The sequence below is a fragment of the Hippichthys cyanospilos genome, chromosome 14 (assembly GCF_059441005.1).
Source record: "Hippichthys cyanospilos isolate Australia breed blue-spotted pipefish chromosome 14, RoL_Hcya_1.0, whole genome shotgun sequence".
Taxonomy (NCBI): Eukaryota; Metazoa; Chordata; class Actinopteri; order Syngnathiformes; family Syngnathidae; genus Hippichthys; species Hippichthys cyanospilos.
The window spans coordinates 7,582,420-7,603,992 of record NC_142382.1 but is presented as its reverse complement, the minus strand read 5'-3'; the positions used below and the strand labels follow the sequence as shown (position 1 = coordinate 7,603,992).

The 21,573-nt window shown below is 40.9% G+C and overlaps 2 protein-coding genes across 4 annotated transcripts; both read left to right on the top strand.

Moving 5' to 3' along the window:
- The first annotated feature begins 1,198 nt into the window (after nt 1-1,198).
- On the top strand, nt 1,199-11,728 carry ganc (glucosidase, alpha; neutral C). The gene is made up of 23 exons (XM_088433885.1): nt 1,199-1,342; nt 1,531-1,593; nt 2,597-2,699; nt 2,944-3,071; nt 3,629-3,808; nt 3,889-3,910; nt 3,975-4,035; nt 4,836-4,932; nt 5,354-5,525; nt 5,869-5,989; nt 6,130-6,365; nt 6,893-7,099; nt 7,361-7,504; nt 7,996-8,092; nt 8,161-8,262; nt 8,338-8,512; nt 8,595-8,663; nt 9,525-9,589; nt 9,669-9,745; nt 9,811-9,885; nt 10,232-10,345; nt 11,222-11,334; nt 11,407-11,728. Exons 1-23 carry the CDS (start codon nt 1,314-1,316, stop codon nt 11,621-11,623), a joined length of 2,667 nt encoding a protein of 888 aa, XP_088290011.1. The 5' UTR covers nt 1,199-1,313; the 3' UTR covers nt 11,624-11,728.
- A 1,352-nt stretch (nt 11,729-13,080) lies between these two features.
- On the top strand, nt 13,081-21,386 carry capn3a (calpain 3a, (p94)). 3 transcript variants are annotated; one of them, XM_088432530.1, is made up of 22 exons: nt 13,081-13,332; nt 14,317-14,386; nt 14,783-14,901; nt 14,998-15,131; nt 15,497-15,665; nt 15,884-15,967; nt 16,037-16,131; nt 16,219-16,296; nt 16,462-16,622; nt 16,983-17,152; nt 17,416-17,427; nt 17,524-17,732; nt 17,894-17,974; nt 18,433-18,469; nt 18,598-18,675; nt 19,089-19,159; nt 19,255-19,330; nt 19,507-19,575; nt 19,650-19,728; nt 19,850-19,966; nt 20,964-21,022; nt 21,104-21,386. In XM_088432530.1, the coding sequence occupies exons 1-22, from the start codon at nt 13,081-13,083 to the stop codon at nt 21,128-21,130; spliced, it is 2,247 nt and encodes a 748-aa protein (XP_088288656.1). In that variant the 3' UTR covers nt 21,131-21,386. The 3 variants fall into 3 exon arrangements, with proteins under 3 accessions (XP_088288656.1, XP_088288658.1, XP_088288657.1); XM_088432532.1 differs by lacking the exon at nt 17,894-17,974 and having other exon boundaries at nt 19,089-19,146; nt 19,257-19,321; XM_088432531.1 differs by lacking the exon at nt 17,894-17,974 and having other exon boundaries at nt 19,089-19,146; nt 19,257-19,330; nt 19,826-19,966.
- The last annotated feature ends 187 nt before the right edge of the window (nt 21,387-21,573 follow it).

Here is a 21,573-nt window from a genome sequence, read left to right as displayed (position 1 = left end):
AATACATAAACAAAGACACGTCACGTAAACAAACACACACACACACACACACACACACACACATATATATATATATATATATATATATATATATATATATATATATATATATATATATATATATATATATATATATATATATATATATATTAATTTTCCTTTTTTAATTAAAGAAAGAGAAAATTAAACGTTACAAAATTAACAAATACATACACAAAGACACGTATATATATATGTGTGTGTGTGTGTGTGTGTGTGTGTGTGTGTGTGTGTGTGTGTGTGTGTTTGTTTTTGTTTACGTGACGTGTCTTTGTGTATGTATTTGTTTATTTTGTAATGTTTAATTTTCCTTTTTTTTCCTTATTCTTTTTTTCCTTACTCCCATACTACCTCCATGTATATATTTTTTTATTCACAGTTTTGTCAGTCTTTTTGTCCAATTAGCATTGAAAACACAGTAAAATTTGGTCATTGCAAATTTTACAGTGAATATGCTTTTGGGAGCATGAGCGGTTGAGATGACGGCTGGATGGATTGACACTGACACTGTTTCCTAAACTAATAAAAGGTTGAAAACTTTATACAAAGCCAGTTTATCAGAATTAGATGGCCCAAAAAGAACATGCCTGAGACGTATTTTCATTGAGGGTTAAATTTTACGGTGGCTGAGAGCCCTCAATGCTGCAAATATTTTTTGCAGCGCTGTTTTTTGTTTTCAGCGTTCCTTTTATTTACAGCGCTGTTTCTTTTTGTTTGTAGCGTTTTATTTTGTTTTTTTGCAGCGCCGTTTCTTTTTTGTTTACAGTGTTTCTTTTATCTGCAGCGTTTTTCTTATTTGTAGCATTGAGGGCTCTCTTTTAGCGTCCCTTACTGATGATTAAGGTTTCGAATTTTTCAATTAGTCGATTTGTACGTCAGTTCTGGCTCGGTGATTTGATAATCTAGTGCAGAATTTTATCACTAGAGGGCGACAGTGGACCTCTTTTGTGGGGACAGTTTGCCCAATGCTTTTGCAGCAGTTTTCCAGGTATAACAGGGATGCTTCCCTGGTGATTGGTCTATTCTTCTTTGCTCTGCAAATCCGTTGCTTGACTCCTTTCTGATTGTTGCGAAATAAAACACCGGAAATGTGTGCTGTCGCATTTCCGGCGAAGGAGTTGTGGTAGTTGTAACTTGACTGTGTCAAAACCTCTCATATAAATAAACGCACACGCACGTGAAGTTGTCGCTTTCTCTTAACGGAAAGCGTTGATCTGACTGTCTGACAAGAAGTCTTGACCTATTTCTTCCATTGCTCTTCTTCGGTGCTCGACATGGTGGACGTGAAACAACCTATTCCCGGGTATCATTTGGACTATTTACTATTAATAACGTATTGCGCTTATTTAACGCCAGCGTCTCACAATGACCTGTTCTGCATCACTGTTTTATTTTGCACTGCAAATGAACAATGTTTGTTATGTCTTTTTTCCCCACGTTCATATTTATATTATTTATACTGTATTCGTTGCTGTTTTCGTTATCCCACAGTGGTGTGCCAGGCGGTGATGGCAAGGACAAGTTTATGACAAGTCAACAGGTTGCGTTTTACAGGTTTGCCTAAATAGTATTCATTTTATTTGCATTTCTATTTATGTCGAACTCACTAACTTGGTATATTCTTGTACTATTTTGATTTTCTAAAATATAAAATAAACTTTTTATATGTTTAAAAGTAATTACGTTGAAATAGTTTTATTTTTACATGTTGCACTATACTGTATATATATATATATATATATATATATATATATATATATATATATATATATATATTTTTTTTTTATTTATATAGATAGATAGATAGATAGATAGATAGATAGATAGATAGATAGATAGATAGATAGATAGATAGATAGATAGATAGATAGATAGATAGATAGATAGATAGATGTGTATTTGTGTTTATTTACGAATGTATGTATGTGTAATACTTCTTTAATATTTGAATTTCATTTTTAAATAAATATTTGGAACTTAAATAATTTAAAATGTAATATTAATATTTCACTTCATGAATGTTGATAAGATAAAATTGAACTAACATGTGAAAAATATAAATATTTGTTTTTTGTGTTTGCACTGCTAGTTTTAAAATATTTATTTATTAAGAGTGTATTTTCTTTTGAATGAATGTGGTTTTTTATGTGAATGACTTCTAAAAAAATTGTGTGTTTAACTAATGGGAGTATTTCAATATTGTCAATAAAAACTGAATTGATGTTTTCAACATATTTTCCAGTTTTATGTCATTTTCTATTTTCTGTCATTTTCTACTGGGATGTGAATTATAAAAAAAATGGTATAATGTGCTAAAAATGTTTTTTTTTCTTATTTAAAGTTTACTCCAGTTCATTCCCGCATTTAAATGTTTAAATATCTTAGTTAATCGACAAAATTCAACCAAAGAGGAATCCAGAAAAGCAAATAATTTGAAAAAAAAAATCAAATTTATCATAAAAATACATGATATTCATTACAACTTAATTGCCTCAATCTGTTTTTGATTTATATTGCATATACTAAAAGTCTTGTCACATTTCCTTTTTTTTGCAAGACGGCAGACCAAGGGCCCCAAAATGCAGTACCAAGCCCTGTTGGACACACTTGTTCTCAATGAAAAGGGCGTCAACTTTGAACTGCTGGAACCAGACTTACAGGTATGAAGTAAACTATCATTTAAATCTAAACAGCATATATTAAATAAATACGAAATCCAATTAGAGCTACTATCAGAAAGATTCCTTAACATGTTTAACGTTACGCCTGAAGTGTGTGCATTCCGCTAAAGCTCCATTTGCAGACGGATCGCATTTCAAGGCGTGTCGTTGTTCTATATGCTCTTCATCTGTGCGTGAACCCAAATGACTTGTCAGTTTTTCTGTTTGTTTGTTTGTTCTGCAGAGCAAGCTGCTCGTTTGCTTATCGCCCTGCAAAAATGACACGGTCCGGATCGTCATTGATGAACTGAATCCCATCAAAGCGCGTTACAGGGTCCAGGATGTACTCACCAAGGAACCGCAGCCTGAAAAGTGAGACCACAATTGACTCTCCCTCCTTAATGTTATTCAAAACCTCTTTGATGCTATCATTGGGTCTTGCTATTTCATTATACAATTCTTTGATGTCGCCTCTTTGATTTTGTTTTAGTCCATTTATATCACTTAAGTCCTTTAGTGTTGTCCTTGACCTCTTTGATACCATTGCAAACATCATTGAAATTACCTTCAACCTCTTTGCCATCATCTTACATTTTGGAACATAGCACACCTCTTTGATATCATTGCAAACCTCATTGAAATCAGCAAAAACCTCTTTGACATCATTTTGTTACGATAGAACGTTAAAGTTCTCATATTCCTATTTGATGTTATACCACTTTGACAATACCCGGCATCTCTTTGATATTAGCATGCACCTCTTTGATGTCATTGTTTCTACAATATCATAACTAACATCTTTCACTTAATGAACCTTAATGTTCTCATATGCCTATTTGATGTTATACCACTTTGATAATACCCGGCACCTCTTGGATGACCCGTTACATCTTCAATTTTAAATCTCCTTGATCTCATCCTATTTGCAGGGTGAGACTGGAGGAGCGCCAGGACGATTCTGTGATGCTCTCCTGGGCCTCAGGGCTCTACAGTTGCCGCGTTTGGCGCCAACCTTTCCGGGTGGAGCTCCTGTGCGAGGACCAAGCGGTTGTGACGATTAATGCACAAAGCAAGCTGTGGTTCGAGACTTTGCGGGAACGTCCCCAACAGTGAGGCCTATATTCACATGGCAATTAATACATAGTATTAAACATAACATGTTTGTCTTTGATGTGTTTTTTATTTTCAGGGCCAAGGGAGAAAGCAGTGAGGTGAGAGTAGGACAAAGTACAATATAAGTGTGTTCATGAGTCAATTGTCTCCTCTTTCTCACAGCTGGAAGACGACAACCTGTGGAGCGAGACGTTCAGGAATTTTCTAGACATCAAGGCGAACGGTTTGAGTTTACCTCCGGATAATGATAAAATACTGTACATATTATTGAAATAATTACAAAATGTCTTTGTGTTGGCATTGTGACAATTATAATATGTCAATTTCAAATTTGTATTTTTGTGTTTGTGTTTTACATTGACATATGTTTTATATTGTTACTAGGATTCCAGGCCCATTTAACACCGATATTTTTTGAGAAAAAAATGATTGATTTTACTTAGTTATTTTTTTATTTTTAATATTTTCAGTAAAAACAGATCATATGCTGTTATTTTAGTCACACAGATTAACCATCGCTAGTCTTGTTTTCATTATGTTTAATTTGCTGTCACACATTTTGCAGTCTTAAAGACTATATTTTTTAAAGTATTGTTGACTAGATCGTTTAAAGTTAAACAAAGAAAGTTACATTTTATGTGAGCAATAACTTTATTTTCATGTTACAGTAACAGAGTTGGAAATCAATGCTAATGTTTTGCTAAGCGGTCTTGCTAGCTTTTTTCCATTACAGCTGAAAATATTAAAACAAATCTGAAAGATAAATGTAATTTTTACTAAATTAAACAGCTATTTTTAAGCTTGCTGAATAAAAAGATTCTTGTGACAATTTTGCGTGTATGATGAAACAGATCTTCAAAATAGCCGCGATAAAAACAATATTTTAACAATTACAGGAAAGATACGTATCTCGATGGACGTCATACTTCCAAGAAGCATATTTATAACCTATTTTAGTTGTAATATTTGATATGCAATCTTTTCCTGGGCTCTTTGGCAGTGCAATTCTGTTTTACCGCTTAGGACCGAGTAGCATTGGTGCTGACTTACGTCTCCATGGATTCCAGGATGTGTTCGGTGTGCCAGAACATGCCGACACTCTTCGTCTGGCAGACACCAGGTCTGTGAATAAACAAATAAATCCTTAACGCTTCATGCCAAGTTTGACTTGTTTTGACATTTAAAATTTATCGAAATATCTAAATATGTCAAAAAGTACCAGTAATGAACTATATGTGCTGGTGGATCCTAGAGATGGAGGTCTGTACCGCTGTGGGAGAAGTCACAGACAATTTTAGACACAGTCAATCAAGGTCCCGTCTCAAAGTGTGTGATTGGAGACCATCCCTCGCCCTGATCAATTGTCTGCCGACCAATAGCTGAGGGTGTTTTAAAGAATCGTCATAATAACGCATTCAATGAATTAAAAATGGGACAGAACTCAAAGGTCAAAATGGACTTTTACTACGTGAAAAATGGAGAGTATGTTAATTGAAAAAGCAGGGCTTGTGAATGAATTGTTTGTGCCCATGGTCCCCCAGGGATGACGAACCTTACCGATTGTACAATCTGGACGTCTTTGCCTATGAGATGAACAGCCATTTGGGCGTATACGGCAGCGTCCCGCTCGTGGTGGCTCACAAGCAGGACCGAACTCTGGGAGTCTTTTGGCTCAACGCCTCGGACACATTTGTGCACATCAACTACAGTCAGGTAGTGGGGATCCATTCCAAGGTTTTGAGTTCCTAAATCTTTGGTTTTAACTCAGTTTTTAGATCTAATCTTGATTTAAGTTCTGACTTAGACTAGTTTCCTGAAGCCTAATGTTTAGATCCACTGTAAGTCTGAAGTTCTTAGTTTTTTGTTTTTAAGTCTTTGGACCTAAATCCTAGACCCACATTAATATTTGTGTCTGTTTTACTGTTTAAGTCGTCATCATTAATGCTGTTTGTCTTTAGTCTTCTCTCGGTCTTTAGTTTGAAATTCTAGTCTAGTCTTAGTCCTGTCTCAATCTAGCTCTGACAGACAATCGTCACATTTTCTTGCCTCCCTTCAGGAAGACAAGCTGCTTCCCCACACGGATGTCCATTGGCTGTCTGAGAGCGGAGTGATAGACTGCATGGTTCTGTTGGGTCCAAGTCCGGCACAGATGTACCGTCAGTACGCTGAGCTGACGGGTATGTGTGCGATAGATCACAAGAACCAATTTCTCAATTGTGAACGTAACGGCCGCAACAATGCGGACGTCTAGTCATTCATTCATTTCTTAATCACTACATGCAGATTTTTAATGTAGAAAAACAAAAATCCCATCTAGGGTACCAGGCCCTCCCACCTATGTTCACTTTGGGTTACCACCATTCGCGCTGGGACGACGACACCCAAGATGAAGTGGCGGAGGTGGACGACAAGTTTGACCAACACCACATCCCCTACGACGTCATGTGGCTGGATATTGAACACACGGACGGGAAGCGCTTCTTCACCTGGAACCCTAAGCTGTTTCCTGATCCGGTCAGACTGCAGCGCCACCTAGAGGCGAAAAATAGAAAGGTCGGTCACCTGTTTTACAGACTATGTCCTGTTGTTATATTTTTCTGTCTTAAAGTTCAACATCCCAGTCTTTGGACCTATGTCTTAAATCCTACTCTTCAGTAATATGTGCTAGTTTCAGTCCTAGTTAATAGTATCCTTAGCCTTTAGTTCTGTTACCTAGTCCATAGTCCTAGTCCTATCTAAGTCTTTGGAATGAACTCACGGCCTTTAGTCCTACGTCCCAGTTATTAGTCCTAGTATGTGATCCAAATGACTAAACCTCCATTAAGTCTTTTGTCCAAAATACTTATCTTTGGACCTAAGTATGTAGTCCTGCTCATATTAGAGTCTTTAGTGCTAACTCCATGTCTTTAGTCCTAAATTCTATTTCTTGGTCTTGTTTTCCTCTGTTATTCCAGATTCTAAATCTTTCATCCAAAAATGTATACCTAGTTCCTGATTCATCCTTCATCGATCTTTTTTCATTCTTTGGTCCTGGGATTGATTGGTTTTCCAGACCAAGCTCTTCTGTTTTCTGATTTCAGTTGGTGGTTATCATAGATCCACCTATCATGATTGATCCTGACTGGTCACTGTACAACGAGGGCTTGAATGAAGGCCATTTTGTCAAGGACAGAGAAGGGAAGTTATACAAGGGCACTTCCTGGGCGGGTGATTCGTATTACCCGGACTTCAGCAACCCTCACACCCGGGCCTGGTACGCCAAGTGCTTTGCCCTGGATCGCTATAAGGTTGGTGAGAAAATTTTCTTTCAGACCTCACGTGGCCTTATGATGATGATGTACAGTAATGACTTTGCTGTATACTACATACATTAGAGTAAAGATTTTTCGTTTTTAGTGTCCCAGTTCTGAGACCAATTTGAAGTAGGAAATCCTGTCAACAGCGTGAAGCCAAACGTCGAATCATTCCTGTGATCTCAAAAAAATAACCTCATAAGTTGACTTCTTTAAGATGACCCTTTTTTGCAATGTCTTTCTTGATTGATCCAGGGCTCCACACCAACATTACATGCATGGGCCGACATGAACGAACCCACCGTGTTCTCTGGGCCCGAGCTGACTTTGCCGAAGGATGTGCTGCAATATGGGGGTTGGGAACACCGAGACACACACAACCTGTACGGCTTTCACCAGGTGTGGGGAAACAAAAAGAATGACAGTAAATAGTAATAGTAGAATTGGAACAAATATTGACTCGAATGGTATGTTTGAACAAAGAATAAGCGTTAAAAACGGAAACATGGCAGATTGGAGTGAAGCCTGAAGCTGTTAGCTAACATTCAAATACACATCAGCCAGCCACTTTGTTTAGGTGTCAAACAGATGAGCCGTTTACAACCAGTTATGCATTATTTGTTTTTTTTCCATCTGAAATCAGTAATTACAAAATCATTAAAAAAAGAATCAGTTTTTGATGATTTTATTTGATTGCAATTTAACAAAATTCAATCGCCTAACATTGGTCTATCTAGCGACAACATTCGGGTAACTTTGGAAGCTAATTCCTGGATTTTTCAGTCTGAAAGCTAATGTTTGAAGCTAACTTCAGAGGCTCAATGAACACTTACTATTACAGTTTTAAAGACAGACTGATACACAGGTTTATTTTTTTAACCCTTTCCAAGCAAATGGCGGCAGTGGACGGCCTGATGACGCGCTCCGGTGGCACAGAGCGACCTTTTGTCCTGTCTCGTGCCTTCTTCGCAGGGACTCAGAGACTAGGTATGCGCACATGAATTTGGGATTCCAGTCCAAAACAGAATCATGAGCATCAAGGTTTTGTCACCCAGGAGCGGTATGGACCGGCGATAATCTCTCTACTTGGGAGTATCTCAAGATCTCCATTCCTATGTGTCTGTCTATGTGCGTAACAGGACTTTCGTTTTGCGGGGGTGAGTAAAAACATACATTTACTTGAAATATTTACCTTGAATGAAGAATAAGACATTTCTTGCTGTTCTTTAAAGCTGACATTGGAGGTTTTATCCCGGAACCAAGCCCTGAGTTGCTGGTCCGCTGGTACCAAGCGTCCTTATTGCAGCCCTTCTTCCGAGGTCACTCGTCGATGAACACGGTGCGCCGGGAGCCTTGGCTTTTCGAGAAAGGTGTTACCGACACCATTCGAAATGTCATTGAAGAGCGGTACCGTACCATGGTCTTTCGCCTGAAAATACATGCACCTCACTTGAAATAATTTCTAATTAACAACCGTCTGGATTCTCAGGTATCGCTTGTTGCCTTACTGGTACACAGTTTTCTACCGGGCTCACATCGACGGTCTGCCTGTGCTCAGGTCAGTGCACTGCTCGCCAGATAAGATAGAAAACCTCAATCTTTATTATTTGTTTTCACAATTTTCTGCTCCTCCTTCACTTGGATATCTTCACAGCGGAAATGCATGTTATTTTGACGTATAACATTGCCGAGTGGAAGCACGTAGATGCTAAACAAAAGAGTGCTAAGTATTGATCTCTGCGGGACACCACATGTAACATTACACAAGTCAGATTTCACATTGCCATGAATTTCTTTCTCTCTGGGAGGCAAAATCTAAAATATGAAAGTGCTGACCTTGAAAAAACAACACATTTTGAGACAATTTAAAAGTATGTTATGATCTGTAAGATATTTGTGTTGTAAGCTAGCTAGCACCAGCGTTAAAAAAATTAAGTTATCCTTTTTTATTTTTTTTTTTAAGATAAGACATTTCAAGAAACAACAAAACAACAACAAAACAAATTTATGTTTGTGTGACTTATTCACCTTTATACTTGATTTTTATATTTTTAAAACACCACACTTTAAAATCTCTTTCCGAACACAGCAAGTGATTCACAACTTGTTAATTCTATTTCATAGCTATTCACTAAATGACCACCTTTAACAATGTACTTAATGTCAAATTTTGAGAGTAGGATTTTGGGTGTGTTGGTTAGTTATCTATTTATTAAAAATCATGTGATGTTTGAAGTCACATTTTGATATTCTTAACTGTTTTCTTAACAGCACTTTCGCGCCATCTCCAAAGTTTTAGTCAGTTAGTCAAATCATCCATCCTGAACACTAAAAAAGTCATCAATTATAATCTAAAGTTTTTGTAAGAGCGCTCATTTACTTTTACGGGTGTTCTTAAAATCGTGCCCTGTATGTTCAGGCCTCTGTGGATCGAGTTCCCTCAGGAGAAGAAGATTTTCAGCGTGGACCATCAGTACATGCTCGGTGATGTCTTGATTTGCATTTTTTTTCATCCACCGCTAGCACTGTTTGTTCTATTAATTTGTGTTAATGTTGAACACAGGGGAAGCGCTCATGGCGTGTCCCATCACACAATCCGGCGTTGCAGAACTTGAAATTCTATTTCCCGGAGCGGATCAGGTAGCGTAAATATTGATTTGAGAAAGGTAAGTCCCTCATTGTTTTTTTTTTTCCTTGTATTTTAGCTCTGGTATGATGTAAAATCGGCGGAGATTCACCAAGGAGGCGGAACGGTGACTTTTCCAGTAACCATGGAAACGGTAAATAATCCAACTTCGAACACCGCAGTCAACGTACTGTTTACTTAGAGCGTTTCGATCCAGTGGTTGTTTAAAAAAAAGCAATGTAAACAGAAGCTGACAAAACCCACAAACTAACTCGTGATTAATTGCATTTTACAAAGTGTTAAAAATGTAGAAAAGTAAAAACATCAGATACAGTTAAAGTTTGTGATGCCCACAAGTCACTAACTAATTAACTAACCAATCTACGAAGTAACTTATGAGTTAACTGACCAAGTAACTAAATATTCAGATAGATAGAAGTGGCTCAAGTGTTAGCCAGCCATTGGTGTGAACAAACCTCTATTTTGTGCAATGGCGTCAGATTCCGTTATTCCAGCGAGGTGGTACGATGGTGTGCCGCGCCGTGGCGGTTGGGACTTGTACTGCCGACCTCCAGAAGTCACCTCTCGCCATTACAGTGGCTCTGGACGCTCAGGTGAGAAAAGACAAGTGAATAGTTGCATCACAGTGAGACCGCAAAGGCCATTACAGAATAATTTACAAGCATTAGCTACTTTTGTTTTTTAAAGAGGAAATCAACCCATTTATTACCCAATTATTGCATTAAGGGGCAAAATCCACCTGTTTTGCCACCTGCTGTCGACTGAAAATGACATCACATATACACATATATATATATATATATATATATATATATATATATATATATATATATATATATATATATATATATATATATATATATATATATATATATATATATATATATATATTATATCGTGTCAAGACGGACTTGGGTGGGAGATAATGTAATGGCATTATTATTAATATTATTATCATTACTATAATGCCTCATTTGATGTAACTGCCTTGTTAGTTTTTGTACTTAAATGATATAAATCCACCAACCACCCGAGTCGGTGTGACCTGTTTGTTTGTTTGTTTGTTTTTTCCGGGTGAACACAACAAGCAATCTGGAGACCAAGGAGTCAATCAATGTACTTTTACTAGCTCTGATTGGCTGGATTTGTGGCATATTCGTAACGTGTGTGCCACACTGAGGGCGCAGAGAGTACACAACTCGAGCGAGCGGAAATCTAGTTAACTATTTACTAAGTGCAGGATTATAAAAAAGGTTACTAAATATTGTGTGAAAATAAGTCAACTCAGATAAAAAAAAAACATGATTAAAATTTGAGTTAACCTTAATTTGAGAAAACCTAGCTGACGTCAACAGCGCTTCTTGTTCGAGTTCCCATTGACGCCTTTCACGTCAGCGGCGCCAAGGTGTTAAAAAGCTTTTTTTTTTTTTTTCATTTTATTTCATAAATGAGTATATTTTTACCTGCAGGGCGCCGCCAAAGGTGAGGTGTACCTGGACGACGGCCACACCTTCTCCTACCGAGACAAGGGGGAGTTTTGCCTGCGCTCCTTCCGCATGCTGGCAGGGCGCCTCCGAAGCCGGTGAGTCTTCCCTACCTCTCATCATTTCAGATCTTTAGACCCCTGTGACATCACGAATCCGTCACCCAGCAGCGCCGGCGAGGAAGTGGGAAGCTACAAATGCGGCTTAGTGGTGCGCTCGGTGGACGTCTTGGGGGTGCAGGCCAAGCCGGCGGGGGTGCAGGTCTACGCGTCGGGGGCGGCCCAGGCCGTCTCGGTCGGGTACGAGTATGACCCTGAGCGGCGCTCGCTCAGCATCGGCAACTTGGAGCTCAGCCTGGACGAGGACTGGGACATGAAGATATTTTGACTTCCTGACACAGCATATATATGACATTATTTGTAAGATTTATTTGATTGAGTTGAATCTGAGTTTTCTCCCAAAAAATAAATCACACTTAAAATCAGGATAAAATATTTTCCTGTCTTTATTGTATAGATTATTATACGGATACGAGGATTCTGCTTTTTTCCAATAATAGACGATACTTTAAGCATATTATTATAAACCGCCTGTTGTGTGTCTTTACAAAAATTTCTATTTCACATCATAAAGAAAGCATTGAAAGGAGATACTAGGGAGCTGAAATTTCACCCAGATGGTAACAACATGTAAAAGTACAACATGGTACGACCACATACCTGAAATTATCACACTGCCCTCACACCCACAAGAGGAGCCTATTAGGTTATACCAAACAGGCTAACAACCAATCAGTGGCCACTTCAGGATATGATTGACCTTTTTTTATTTTCAACCCCCAATTAATCAAGCACAAGAAGCCCGAAGCATAAAAATGAATCTAATGATCATACAGAAAGCATATAGAGATTAAAATTTGGATTAATACGATTAAAACATGTTTTAACTGTGACTGTAATTAATTGATCTTAATTAATTTGTGATTTTTTAGATTAATATTTTATTTTGACTTTCAAGTGTAGCACTGGATGGTCTTTATGATGCAACCAGGATCCTAGTGTTTCTATTTCTATGATCCTATTTATTGAAATGTCTCGTCCTTTTTGATAATTTCTCCAAATTCGGCAGTGTAATGGGCCGCATATGGTCCAAGGACTGTTGTTTGCTCATATCTGACCAATTTTGTTCAAAATCCACAGCTACTCAGCAGATCAATTCAGAGAATCCAACTTTTTTTTCAATGTTCATAAAAGCAGTTACAACTTTTTTTCTCATTTTTTTGAGGGATTTCCTGATCCAGCTTGCCTCCTATAAACTCCATCACTGCCCTGTCACGTTTTTTTAGTATAGGTTTCCCCGTTTTTTGTCCTTTTTGAAGACAATCTGGCGTGGCGGTGGAGGACAGGCGTGCTCCGAATGGGTTCTTGCTGAGACTGCTCGACGCTGAGCTCCATTGAGAGGCGCTTGAATGCCTTCTGCTGAGGCAGGGCATCCAGCGGCCATGCTTTGGATGGCCTCCGGCATGGCCCGCTGGCCTTTGTGTCACCCAACAATGAGCAACGTGCCATTGTGTGTCACCTCTCACACACACACACTCACAATGTATGCGTATGTGTGTGTTATGTGCCATTCTTTGCATGTATGTTGGCTGAATTTACTTTTTCTGAGCGTTCAGAGGGGGAGGCTGCGTCACCGCCGCCGGGAGCCAATCAGGTACTTGGTCTTTGGATTTATGCCAGCGCATCCGGCTTGACCACTTTAGTCCAAAAGGCTACTTTGGTAGAAAAACACACGCTTACGCACACACCATAGAAGGTGAGCGAGAGAGAGCGAGGGGGGACGAGATGCCCTATACACCGTCTGGATTTTTCTGCGACCGGCTCATCCGGGAGCGAGAGCGGCGCGACGGCGAAGGCACCCTCAACAAGCCGCTGCGCTTCAACGGTCAGGACTTTGGCGTCCTGCGGCAGGAGTACGTCCAGCGCGGGACTCTCTTTGACGATGACACCTTCCCGGCCAGCGTGGAGTCGCTGGGCTTCAAAGAGCTTGGACACAAGTCCAACAAGGTCAAGAACATCGTTTGGAAGAGGCCCAAGGTAGTGGGGAGGGAGGATGATGATGGATGAAAGGATCAATGACAGGAGGGGGGGGGGCATTAAACACGTGTTTGGGATGCGTGGCCACCTATGGAAAGCAGATTGAGAATTTACAGTATTCCATAGTTTTTGACATCCAGTTTGATGTTCATGTCCTAGCATGCTTCTAGACATTAGTAGAATGGTGTCTTTCTGGTAAGACATTTCTACTACTGTAAGATAATTCACCTCACTAATAGTACGTTGCTGTACCCTCATGTTACTAGTGGTGAGGCAAAACTACTAGTGGTTGCCATACACGGTCACTGTATAGTTGGTCAGGTGGTTACTAGTACAATATGGTAGTTCCGATCCAATCCATCCAATCACATTCAACGTGAGGCCTTCTAGATGGCCCTACTGTCGCCACCACATGATCTGATTGGCTATCGCAACTATCATTTAACTATATGTGCCCATTCACTTACAGTACACAGATGCCCGCACTGTTGATTCTGAAGGTAGATTTTATACAGCCTGGCGACACAAGTTAGCTGAATTCTGATTGGATTAAAAACTCTACCCTGAAACTACAACACTGGAATGAGCAAAACCAAATGAATATAATATGACATGAACTGAATATGGAGAATAATTTTACATCGGATCATGTTAGGTCAGCAGAGAAGGCCTTGTTGGCCCTGAGGGCCCACCACAGATAATCACAATTTCTGTGTCAATCAGAATGAACCCTTTAATACCCCAAAATACCCCCTAAATGTCTAAATAACTACTCAATTATATACCGGCGGCTTGCTTTTCTCCAACCTATTGATTGTATTCAACTTTTTGTTTCCTTTGTAATGGCTTTCTTCTTAATTCGATACAGCGTAAATTGAATAGCACGCAACCCGAGGACTGCCTGTGTGTATGTATGGTTCATTTTGCAGTTGAGGAGGTTCCAAAAAAGCATTTGTGTACCTCTGTTTCTTGTGTTTTGTCCAGGAAATTAGCGAGAATCCACAGTTCATTGTGGGTGGGGCCAGTCGTACCGATATTTGCCAGGGAGATCTCGGTGAGTTCAACTATTTTGTGGTTTTGGTATTGTGGCAAATCTTTACAAGAACTATGGTGAAGTGTGTTGAGGAGATTCCTTTAATAAAAGGGAAGATTTACCATCATCTTAGTGCCATGGACCTGTGGAAGCAACTGAACGACCTTCATTGTGGCAAAAGTAGTGATTTTCTTATAATTGCCTATAAATGGCATCAAAGCACTACTTTTATCTAAGCCGGGGTTCACTGTTCAAGTCAAATGTGCCAAGCTGAGCTCTACGGATTTAGAATGCCCCGGGCTGATTAGATTTGAATGACAACACATAAAGGCTGAAATCTGATTGGACACAAAAGCACGTACATATACTTTAGGTTGTACTAAATGTAGGTCACTGTACCCACATTTTTGTGCACAGGTGACTGCTGGCTGCTAGCTGCCATCGCCTGCCTCACTCTCAACGAAAAACTCCTCTTCCGAGTGGTTCCTCCAGAGCAGAGTTTCACACAGGACTATGCCGGAATTTTTCACTTCCAGGTTGGCCAGGAAGCTTCAAAGAACCTTGTTCTTCATCTTGTCTCAGAGAAAATGGCAAATCTTGACTCCATGGTTCTCGGTCCTCATCCTCCACAGTTCTGGCGTTATGGCGATTGGGTGGACGTAGTCATTGACGACCGCATTCCCACCTTCAACAACCAGCTGGTGTTTACAAAATCCGCAGAGAGAAACGAGTTCTGGAGTGCCCTGTTGGAAAAGGCCTACGCAAAGTGAGGCGCCTGGTTTATTTAAGTCCTTTTAAATCCCTCAAGATCAATGAGTCATTTTGACATAAATACAGACACTGTCAAAAATAACATGCTATTTGGGTGAGTATGCGTCAATAATCAAATAACAACTCAACCAAAATTAACCCAGTGTAACATAAACGGACCACTACATGGGTACATAGCCCTCGTATTTTTTGTACAAAGCAACCCAATTTAGGGTAAACCTCATCTTTTAGTTATTGTACGGTTATTTTGTACAAAACAACCTTAAGAGTTGTGTCATATTAACCAACAGTTCATTTTTGACCCAACATACACATGTATGTCCAACAGCAATCAATTTAGCTTGTCCTGGCTGTTTCCAGACTGCACGGCTCTTACGAGGCCCTGAAAGGGGGCAACACCACAGAGGCCATGGAAGACTTTACGGGCGGTGTAACCGAATTTTACGAGATGAAAGAGGCTCCCAAAGACCTCTTCAAGATCATGAAGAAGGCTCTTGAGAGAGGATCCCTCATGGGCTGTTCCATTGACGTGAGTTTTGTGCATTGTGGTGAGATTTTTCCTTTTTGTGCCTGAACTCTGTTTGGATTTTGTCACTCTTGATAAAAAACATAATACTCTCTACAGTTTTCCACAAAACAGTACTACTGGTCTTCTTAGACCCTTGGAATTGACTTTGGGAAGAACACTGAAGTAACCACAGTTTTTGTTATGAACAAGACAAATGTAACTACATTTGTGTCCTGCAGTCCCTCGTCCCTGCTCGCTTCGAGACCCGGACCGCCACGGGCCTGGTGAAGGGCCACGCTTACTCTGTGACGGGAGTGGAGGAGGTAAAGGACCGGCACCATCTCTTGCGAAATTTGATCAGAAGAACTGAAGCTTTGTTTTGTCTTTGGCAGAGTCGGGCCTCGCAGCACAGAGAGATTAAAGTACGCCTGGTGCGTCTCAGGAACCCATGGGGCCAGGTGGAGTGGAACGGACCCTGGAGCGATAAGTCAGCATCCCTACCGGAGCAATTCTAGTCCAGACACCAGGTTCTGGAATATTGGCTACTTAGACAGTTTGGCCTGTTCTACTTTAGCTCAAAGGAGTGGGCCACGCTATCCAAGGCAGAGAAGGAGAAGCTACAACACCGGAGCGCAGAGGACGGAGAGTTTTGGTAATGTTGTTTAAGATGAGATCAAACCTTTTATCATTTTAGTCCCTTAAAATACGTATGGGGGTTTTCTCGATAAAATATATTTGTTCTATGGATTCACTACTTGTATTTTCGAAACAAAAACAAAAAACAGACTGCAGATCCTTTAGTGTTGTACCTCTGTAGGATGTCCTTTGAGGACTTCAAGAAGAACTACACAAAGATTGAGATCTGCAACCTAACACCCGACGCCCTAGAGGACGACAAGATCCACAAGTGGACGGTCTCTGTGAACGAGGGCCGTTGGGTGCGAGGCTGCTCGGCCGGAGGATGCAGAAACTATCCAGGTATGAGACTGTCACAGAGCACAAATCCTCAGGACATGACTTATGAGGATGAGGGCATGGGGTAGACCTAGGACAACGGGTGTCAAACTCCAGGCCTCGAGGGCCGGTATCCTGCATGTTTTTGAACCTTCTCTCTTAACACACCTGATTCAAAAGTTTAGGATCATTTTCAAGCTCTACTAATGAGCGAATAGTTTGAATCATGTGTGTTGGGAGAGAAAACCGGAAAACATCCAGGATGCAGGCTTCGAGGACTGGAGTTCAGCTCTGAGGCCATAAATCCAGACCTGGATAAATAGCACAAACTGCCTTGACCCGCACTAGTTAATTTTTTCCTTCCTCTTCATTCAATCCTCACAGACACCTTCTGGACCAACCCTCAGTACCGCCTTCGCTTGCTGGAGGAGGACGATGATCCGGAGGACAACGAAGTTGGCTGCACATTTGTGGTGGCTCTGATGCAGAAGAACAGGCGAAAAGAGCGCAAGATGGGCGCCAACCTGTTCACCATTGGTTTTGCCATCTATGAGGTTTGTAAACGATATCTGATGTGGAAATTAGCGGGAGATCCTAAAAATAAATGCAGTTGGTTAGGTGCTTACTGTGGTCTAAAATTCAGGGTTCCAGGGTTAGGATTAGACCCTAGAACAGTGGTTCTTGCTTTTTTTTACATCCGGGATTTTCCATATACCACTTGAGGCACCACACATTCAGAATGACTGCCCAGAAATGTGGGGAGCTCCCACTCCAATCAGATAAAGTTCTGCTAACAATTTCCTCTGTCTGTCCACAGGTACCAAAGGAGGTAAGTGCATCCCTACCCAGGATCAGAGCTCTGAGGTGAATCTTTCTCCTTAGTCTCGAAGGGTTCCCCACCAGAACGTACTGCGCCCTCTTCCAGATGCAGGGCAACAAGCAGCACATGCCCAAGGACTTCTTCCTGGTCAGTGCGTCCAGAGCGCGCTGCAAGTCATACATCAACCTGCGTGAAGTCACCCAGCGCTTCCGGCTAAGCCCCGGCGAGTACGTCATTGTGCCGTCCACTTACGAGCCACACCAGGAGGGCGAGTTCATCCTGCGGGTCTTCTCCGAAAAGAGGAATACTTCAGAGTGAGTGGCTGCAGATTTACAGGTTCCTTTTTGGGGGCAGCTTGGCACTCATTAGTCGTTTGTGGGTTTATGAGAGGGGTGTCATGGTTTGAGTGGAGCGCGTGAGAGGCTTGAGGCACGCCGCCAAGAACGAACCATTTTAACGGAGATTTGATTTGTAGAGCTGGAAGAAAGCGGCCCCAGTTCGAGGCTGTTATGGAATCTTTTTTAGGACAAGCCTGTCCCGGCTGGGGTGATCTGCGGTAAACGTTCAAAAACGTCTCCACCGAACCACCACCGTCGGCCCGCTTCCGACGCCTACAGCGGGCCTCGAGGACCAGATGTCGGCCCGATGGACTGTGGGAGCCTGCACAGGAGTCTGCAGTCACTGTTCTTCAACTGGGAGATTCACACATGCTACATTGATGATTATAACTAGGGATGGGCAGGATAATAGATGTGATCCATTGAAATGATTAATTAATCGCGTCTTACTATTCATTCATCATACTAGTGTACATTCCCAGACAGTAAATTGGTAATTGTTAAAAATGTATTTTGACGAACACCCGTCCCTAATTATAACATTGGTACAGCTCAAACCGTTTTCCTTAGCGCACAGATCCAGCGAGTGAATTGATTGGCTCTGTGTTTTACAAGTGTTAAGTGAATAGTCGTTGTCAGTAACCATGGTGATCACTTTTTCTTGGTCTTCTCTTAGGGAGATAGAGAACAGGATCGAAGCTGACCATCCTGTGGTAGGTCATGTAATTGAATTGTTTTAACGTCAAGTGTCTGTACATGTATGAAATTTCCCATAACTCTATTTTCCACGTTTGTCACCACTGTGGTCCGGGTGTCGCTACCACAACCTCCACGTTACCAGCCAGCGCCGGCCTCAGCTGAGGAGGAAAGCGAGGAGGACCAGCAGTTCCGGACCATTTTTCAAGAAATTGCTGGCGACGTGAGTACGAATGAGCAAGAGTACACACAATCTGTACTTCACATCACTAGTTCTTTCCTGTCCAACATCAAGAAAGCAGAAGAAGCAATACTAAACTAGCATTAGCACTATTGCTAGCAATAATAAGCTAAAAATAGCACCATAAACGAGCTGACCTTAGCCCCAACTGCTATGCTGCTAGCATGACTTATCTGTAACGGAGTGTTACTTTGCTAGCCACCTAAAAAAAGTGTATAACTGCCTTCAGATGCCACAAGATGGTAGCAAAGTATTTTTTCCCATATATTTGATAAACAAGACCAAAAAAGTGCATATTACTGAAACACAAGAACAGTACTGAAATACTTGTACCTAGTTATAAGCTAAATCTGACATCTGTAATAAAATCAATGAGGTGACCTTTCCTCGTGCAGGACATGGAGATCACGGCCAACGAGCTGAGGAAAGTCCTCAACAGAGTCATCACCAAACGTGAGTACGTCTTATACGGTCATTGTTTTCACCATAGAGTCGCACGAGCTTCCTGAAGGCAAAAGCTCAGAGCGCTCACTGATTGCCCAAACCTTTATGCTATGCTACAGACAAGAGCTTGAGTACAGAGGGCTTCAGCTTGGAGAGCTGCAGGAGCATGATAGCTCTGATGGACGTATCCTTCGTATCGAGTGCACAACAGGCCGAAATTTGGGCCACATATCTCTCATTGACTTGGTTGTTCTTTTGTCGATGGATTGAAAACAAATGATGCAGCGATAAAATGTAGACAGATAAAACTGTACTCACACATCTATACAGTATATGCATATGATACATGTCTTAACCGCATGGGCTCAGATGGACGGAACGAGTCGGCTCAACCTTCAGGAGTTCCGCCACCTATGGAATAAAATCAAACAATGGCAGGTGAGGAAATTTTAGAACATCCTTGACATTTTCCCCTTTTTCCCCCACATTCACTTTCACACCGGTTCTTGCAGGGAATTTTTAAGCACTACAATCCCGACCAGTCAGGGAGCATCAACAGCTACGAGATGAGGAACGCCGTCAACGACGCAGGTCTGAAGCCGGTGTCCTTCACCGCCTTTGCGGCCTTCGTCGCCTTCACCTTCAACCGTAAACTCACCCTGTTGTGAATGTTCTTGTCACTCTGCAGTCATGTGTCTTGTGTCCCGCTCAGGCTTCCGCCTCAACAATCAGCTGTACGACATCATCACCATGCGATACGCCAACGAGAGCATGAATGTAGACTTTGACAGCTTCATCAGCTGCCTGGTCCGCCTGGAGGCGATGTTCAGTAAGTCAAGCTTCTTCAGGAAGTCAGATAAGCTCAGGAAGTCAACAGTGTTTGGTAAATTCATCTTTTAGGAACTTGAGGTGTTCAGAAGGTTGCCCATGTTCTTTAAGCTGGATATGTTCAGGAAGTTGGACGGGTTCAGAGAGCCGTCCGTGTTCTGTATGTCTGTATGTTTTCACAAAGTCAAGACACGTTTTTGAAGAAGTCGGCTTTATACGGGAAGTCGACCGAAAAGATTCAAATGAGTTTAGTAGCTTAACTGCATTTAGGAAATGGGCTCATTTCAGGAAGTTAAAAACACTTTAGGACATAGCCATCAACAGGTCTCTACCGCCACCTACTGTATTGGGGTGAAACACAAGTCAACAAAGAATTTTCTCTTTGCTGACATAGTTTGACAGCCGTTCAATGGAATGTTGCAAAAATCGCAGTTATATCACTGTAATAAATCCTATTAAAATGCATCTCAAAAGCTGTAATTATAATGGTTTCATATGGTCCAAAATTTGGACAAGGATTATTTTTTGTACACAAAATCTCGCAGGTCCATCTGCAATCACATAGAAATGTCAGAAAGGAATTTCCATAATTTGTAACTTAATAAAACAAGGGTTAATGAAGTCGGAAGTGTTCCAGGAAGTAGTCTGTATTGCGAAAATCAGAAATATTCAGTCAGTAAGCTGTGTTTTGGAAGTTACCCATGTTCAACATCAGCCGTTTTTGGAAAGATTTAAGAAAACCAGCAGCATCCTGGAGGTTGGATGACTTTGAAAATGTGGAAGCCTCAGAAATGTAGAGCTTAGGAAGTTGACATGTTCAATAAATTCACCATCTTCAAGAAGTTGGGACACGTTCAGAAAAGAAGCTGTGTTCGGAAATCGCACGCATTTCGCTTAGAAAGTTGGATAAGTTTGCGAAGTCACGATTTTTGATGTTGAATTTTGAGATTTTTTCTTTCATTTGTCTGTTTTTTTTTTTTTTTTTTGTTCTGCTCTAGGGGCGTTCCAAGCTTTCGATCAGGACGGAGACGGTACCATCCGACTCAGCGTACTGGAGGTAAGAACAACACAGTATGACTCACCTGGAGTAAAAAAAAACATGGAAAGTCAACAGTGTAAATTGATGTCAACTTTACAGTGGCTCCAGTTGACCATGTACGCCTAAAAAAAAAAAGAAAAAAAAATTGAGGGCCACACAAGGACCAGACCTGCCAAGACTTTACCTCATGATGTCCTGTGCCGCTTCTCATCTTCATTCAGGCCATTTGCATCGAGTCTGTACTTTTGTCCTTCTCCCATCTCTAACCCACAGGAAAACTTCCATTAGTCTTTTTCATGCATGGAGACACCTTTCCTCTCATCCCGTCAACACTTCCTCCTCACTTCCGGCCATTTGCATCTAATCTGTTCTTTTTCCTTAACCCCCCCCCCCCCCCCCCCCCCCCAAAAAAAAAAAAAAAAAAAAAAAATCACGCTCTATACAGCATCTCTTGTGTCATTTTCTTCCATGGAGACATTTTTCCTTGAATCCCTTTCCTCCATTTTGTAAGTACAGGCCTGTTACATCTTTTGTATGCTTTTGTCATTTACCTCCAACCCGCTCCAAGA

Bases quoted from the DNA above. Each gene is read 5' to 3' on its own strand.
- capn3a (XM_088432530.1), top strand. From the start codon at position 13,081: ATGCCCTATACACCGTCTGGATTTTTCTGCGACCGGCTCATCCGGGAG. The intron at 19,331-19,506 runs GTATCGAGTGCA...GCATGGGCTCAG, and splicing joins CTCTGATGGACGTATCCTTC to ATGGACGGAACGAGTCGGCT. The intron at 21,023-21,103 runs GTAAGAACAACA...TCAACTTTACAG, and splicing joins TCCGACTCAGCGTACTGGAG to TGGCTCCAGTTGACCATGTA.
- ganc (XM_088433885.1), top strand. From the start codon at position 1,314: ATGGTGGACGTGAAACAACCTATTCCCGG. The intron at 8,513-8,594 runs GTACCGTACCAT...CTGGATTCTCAG, and splicing joins CGAAATGTCATTGAAGAGCG to GTATCGCTTGTTGCCTTACT. The intron at 11,335-11,406 runs GTGAGTCTTCCC...GTCACCCAGCAG, and splicing joins GCAGGGCGCCTCCGAAGCCG to CGCCGGCGAGGAAGTGGGAA.